Source organism: Alligator sinensis, unplaced genomic scaffold (genome assembly GCF_000455745.1).
Source record: "Alligator sinensis unplaced genomic scaffold, ASM45574v1 scaffold239_1, whole genome shotgun sequence".
NCBI lineage: Eukaryota > Metazoa > Chordata > Crocodylia > Alligatoridae > Alligator > Alligator sinensis.
The window spans coordinates 56,503-62,050 of NW_005842788.1; the positions used below are offsets into that span (position 1 = coordinate 56,503).

General features: G+C 48.0%; 1 protein-coding gene across 1 annotated transcript in view; it reads left to right on the top strand.

The window, feature by feature from the left end:
- Window positions 1-5,548, top strand: part of LOC112547887 (C-type lectin domain family 1 member A-like) — a 10,016-nt gene that overhangs the window by 1,991 nt on the left and 2,477 nt on the right. Inside the window, exons 3-5 of the mRNA XM_025191106.1 lie at window positions 470-574; window positions 3,172-3,300; window positions 4,351-4,493. Of these exons, the coding sequence (XP_025046891.1) occupies window positions 470-574; window positions 3,172-3,300; window positions 4,351-4,493 (377 nt within the window). The remainder of the gene's footprint in view (window positions 1-469; window positions 575-3,171; window positions 3,301-4,350; window positions 4,494-5,548) is intronic.

Consider the following 5,548-nt stretch of genomic DNA (forward strand, 5'->3'; position numbering starts at 1 on the left):
GGGGGGGGGGCAGGAAGGCCCCCCCCCCCCCACCCCAGGGGTTTGGCACAGGAGGGACAGCCCCACACCTGTGGGGAGGAAGGGGTAAACCTGGAACAGCTCCTGGGGAGCCTAAACCTCTGCCTCGCCTCCGTGGCAGCAGCCACAGACCATTGTTGCTGCAGCAGCAGGCGCAGCGGTAGCAGCTGCAGGGAGGAGAGCCGGGAGGTGAGACGCCGTCCCCCTCCCCTCCCCACTGGGCAGCAGAATTGCCCCCTACCTGCAGTTCTGCCCTGGGTGCTGGCAGAGCCCTTCCTCTCTGTCCTCTCCCTGCACCTGTCTGCTCAGCAGTTTGCTCCTGGGCTGAGTGAGGGACCTGATCTTAGGCTCTGGAAATGCTCCCATGAGCTCCCGGCTGACCTGAATTCTTGGGTGAGAAGTGCTTTCTTTTCCCCACCTTCCTGTTCATTTCTCTCCCTTTCTGGATTAGTGCCTCTCCTGCCATCTTCCTCCTGGCTGCCCCTTGCACTGGCACTGGGGACCCAGGTGCTGTGCCTGCTTTTGCTGATAGGAGCCAGAGTCTACGATGCCATGGGTAAGTGCAAGCAACTACTGCCCTCTGAGCAGGCCTGGCAGCCCTTCCTCATGTGTGAGCTTCCAGGATCCAGAACAGGACCCCTCTTTGTCTCTGTCATGCTCCCTGTGCACTAACCACTGTATCAGAAATGGTATAACAGAAATTATTATTTTCTGGTTTACACTGGTGAAAATTTCAGTGGCAGAAAATGCCTCCAAAAATATGAAGTGGAGACTTACTCCATGTTTGTACTTGCTGCACAGCTGGATGCTGCGAAACTCTTAGACAAAAACGGGGCATAGGCACCATTTTAGGTAGTTTTCTTTACTTCTCTGCATGCAACGTGTAAAAAAAACAAAAAAACCAAAACCCTAAGTGAGATTCAGAGGTTTGGACTTGTTCTATTCTCAGAAATTTCATTTTTGGTTATAAAAAATGTTGCGCATCACAAACTGAAACAGTTTCTTTTATATTAAAGGTTTTATGGGTTTTCATTTTCTAAGAATAACATAGAAGAACATTTCAAAATACTCTCCTTTACATTTTGTCATTTTTCACTTCACAAAAGCCATAGTAAGACCGATAGATAGATCAATAGATAAAAAGATAGATATATCTGTATGTGTCTGTGTTTGTCTATATATACATACACATACAATGTATACATAAATGTGTGTATGCTTTTAACATATATTACACACAGGCCTATATATCATTGTGCTTTTGTGTGTTTGTGTGTAGTAGATGTTTCCCTCACTTTATGCTGTACACAGAGCTGTCCTGGGTGTGGGGGGTGAATTGGGACGACCACCCCAGGTCCCAGGCTCCGCACTTTGGGAGGCCCCGTGGAGCTGGACAGAGCAGCTGTGGCCATTCTGAATTGCTGCCAGCTTCACATCGACAGCTCCGCAGCCCTGCCCCCTACACCACTGAAACCACCGCCAAATCGGCGTGTTTGGCCGCTCGGCACCCCGCCCCCCCCCCCCCCCCCAACACCCCCGGCTATACATACGTTCCTGTAAAATGGCGCATAACTCAAATTTGCATAAAGGGAACCCACTTTACAATGTAACAAATAGGGATACATTCCAAGACCTCAGCAGCAATGACTCCCAGACCCATTTCTACCACTTTTGCAAGACAAGTTTGGTGTTCACCAACAGCAGACAGTACCTAAAAGCACAGGGCAGTGGTGAAGGTTACCATAATGGGGGTGGCAACTGCAAAAACATGCGTCGCAGACAATGAGCAAGGTGCACATATCCACGCAGGGGACTATATGTTGGAGAGCATCACTCCGATAATGCCTACAGGCTTCCGCCACACCAAGTGCATAAAAGTGAATTTACCTCGTATATAACACATTTTTGGTATAAAAAAGGTCATTGCATAAGAGAGAATTCACACATACACAACCTGCCTAGGGTGAGGGAAACCTGTATTTGTTTTCAACATACAGAGTCTGGCAAACCCTAGGTGACTTAGCAGTTTATCATCACCTACAGGAAACCTTTGCTATTTGCCGTTTCGGCATTCGCGGTTTCAAATATTCGCAAATACCGAGCCTGCATTTTAAATACACTTATACACTTACAGGAGCTCCTCGGGAGCACTGCGCTTGCTGCCACTGGGCTCCTACCACCACTGCCAGGCTTTTGCTGCCATGCTCCCGCCATCACCACCAGAGCCATGCCCCCTCTCCCCCAGCTAATGGGGGCACTGAGTTCATGAACACAGTGCCTTATTCACAGATTTCGTCATTCGCAGGGGAGACGAGAACATATCCCCCGTGAATGGCAAGGGTCGCCTGCATTTTCCATTCTTGTCAGTAATGACAGTGCTTTATTTTTTGTCAAATTAATATTTTTCATGAAGCATGGAAGTCATCTGATATTACAACTAATTATCCAGGAGTAACTACTTATCTCTGCTTTCAAGAGGTGTATTTTGCATGCCACATGGAGATACTCTAAAGAACGCTCTTTGTCATCTGTAAGGAAGAAAAAGAATACTACAGAAATGAGAGTGCAGTTTGAGTACCTGTTAAGAGGACTGTCACATGCAAGTCACAGGAAGTGGCTCATACCCCCAATTCAGCACCAGGGAGGCCTCATCTGGAGAACCGTGCCCAGTTCAGGGCAGGGGAACTAGTGGGAGAGTGGAGCACAAGTAACAGAAACTAGAGGTTTAGGAAACATGGGGTTGGAAGCTTGGAAGAACTGGGGTTAGATAGTTTGGAGAAGGAAACTGAGGGTGGATTTGATAACCATCTTCAAATACAAAAAGGGTTTTCTACAGGAGAGAGCACAAAATGTGTCCCCAGGGCTCAGGATAAAAAGTAATGGGATCACTGGTTTGTACTGATAGCGGATAAACCATTTTTCACTCAGAAGGACAACTAAAAATTACTGTTGACTAACTGGTGTCAACCTACAATCAGAGCAATGTGGGACAGACGCCCTGAGCAGCACTCTTCAGGGCTCAGTAGGAAACGCATTTTACACAGTGTCGACTCCTCCAAAAAACAAGCCAAGCAGTGCTGCCCTTTTGCTAACCAATGACATTGTTTCAACCGTTGCAATAATATACATGGTTGTGCTGTTCTCTTGTTTAAGTCACTGACTGGTCCAGAGAGCACAAAAACCTCACTGAGCATCTGGAATACCTCAGCCAGCAGCTGATGACCTGCCAACCCCAAAGCTCAGGCTGTCCAGACATGCCTCAGGATCTGCCTCCTCACCAAGGTAAGTCCTGGAGTCAAAACTTCTGTATCCGCAATGCCAATCCAGACTTGTCTGAGACGTCATCCTGGCTTTGCAGTGTTGGCCTCATTGCCAAGGAGTGTTGGTTGGGAATAAAGGAGTCTCACTGGGATCCTGACATGAGTTCCAGTTACAGACACGGGTTGAGGACAGACAAATCACTGACCCTTTTCAGCCCAGATCTCTCTGATTTCCTCCCATCACCAAACTGGGGGAGTCCAGTACTGACCCAATGAATGGACTCCCCTTCACTGATCTGGAAGTAGGGAGGGTCAGCGCATCCAGCAGGAGTGGGTGCTTCTTCTCTAGAGAGCTTTTTGACAAAATGTTACTTCCTCAGAAGTCACACATTCACTGAACCCAACCCCTTCTTGAAACAAGATTGCTTAGACACATTTCTAAAAGCAAAGCTATTGCTGGAAAGTTTCAAAATTGTTGAAGTGACATTTTTCACCAGCATTTTAAAACAAATAGTTCTCATGCAGCCATTTAAAATGATGCTTTGTTCCAAAATGTAACTAAATGAGCTTTTAAAGAGTTATAAAACCCATTCAGGTCAGAACAAAATGTCTGGAAATCAATCAAAATAACATGTTCTGGGAGAAACATGGATTTTGATTTCAGGAAATATTTTTCTACTGTGCCCTCTGTCCCTGTGTGGAGCAGGAATCAATTTCAAACTCTGGTAACACTTGATAGGTGGAAAAGCCTCCTGGGGATGAGGGGCCTAGCCTGGCCTTGGCCAGGATAGTGGTGGTTGTCTGGCCTCTTACCTTTGCTATGGCTGTCAAAACCAGCCGTGCTATTCCTTGCATTGGAGCATCCGCCACTCCAGGAAGAGAAAACCCCCTTCCCCTTCAGCTGTGTGGGGCAAATGCATCTCTTCCCACAGCTGGGCCCAAGGGACAAAAGCAGTGAAGGTGGTGAAATCAAAAGAGCAAGAAATACCCCTTTTCATGATGGCAATATCCACAGCATTTAAAATATGTGGGGAGGTGGTGAGCTGATTTGTGGTGTGTGAGTTTGTTGCAGGGGAGCAATGTCCATCACGGTGGAGTCGCATGGAGGACAAGTCCTACCTCTTTTCTCCTGAAAAAAGAACTTGGGCACAGTGCAAATCCTCCTGCATTCCTCAGGCTGCCGAGCTGCTCGTGGTTGAGAATTGGGAGGAACGGGTGAGTATGTGTCCACTTTGACTTATCAGTGCAGATCAGATGGGTGCACTGAGTGAGAGAGGATTCAGAGCCTGGGCCTGGGCTTTCTGTGGCCCAACCTCAACTAGGTACTTCCAAGAGCAGTGTCTTGAGGGCTCAGGGGTCTGCAAAGTGCAGTGCACATTGGAGGGTTGTTTGATTGGGGCACTGAGGGGTAGGAATCAGGTTCAAATATCTATATGTGTAATTGTATTTCTTCTCATATTTCTGTTTAGCTGTGGGTGTAATTGTACAATGTTTCTGAAACGTGTCAGAACAAGCATAGCCAGAGTGGCACTGGCCCTTATGCAGGGGCAGAGTAAACCTTGGAAGAAGACATTTTGCCACAATGTGGGGTGATGAGGGTAGACCACGGCCCTGTTGGCTGCTAGCCCCTGGGGAGCAGGATGTCCTGCTGTGCCCTGGTGTTCAAACAGGGAGTGCGTCTGACTCATGGTCCATCTAGACTAAAGGAAAAGCACTGATATCCTGAATGACCCAATACAGATCTGGGCCTAACAGGCACAAAGGTCTCTTCAGTCTTCACCTTTGGCTGGATTTCAAGTGTGATTGGCGCCTGAAGAAAAGCAGCGTGTGATGGAAAACAAAAAACATCTTATGGGAAAATCCATTGGCAGGTTCCCATGTACAGGTGTTACTTCCGTAGACATGAAATTCCATTTTCTGCCCTCAAGCCTTGTATGAGCAGAGTTATCCACAGCTCCAGGGTCATATTCCCTGTCATCTTCCCTCTCCTTGGTTGGCTCATTCTCCATGTTAGGTGCTCTGCTGCAGGGTGGATGTTGCTGGTGGCTGGAGGGTGGGCGACTCTGCTGTCTCTGAGATTCTCCGAAACATCTTCCCTGAGTGCTGAAGGAGCTGGACCCTGCCAGTGAGACTGGCTGAAGGGGGGGCCCTGCATTGCCCCACCATGTGTTAAGCTCTCAGACTCTGAGACGGTGCAAGAAAAAATGGACTAGTGGATCTATCTTCACCTCCTCCCTACCCTACCCCAGGAGGGTTGCTGAGGAACAGGC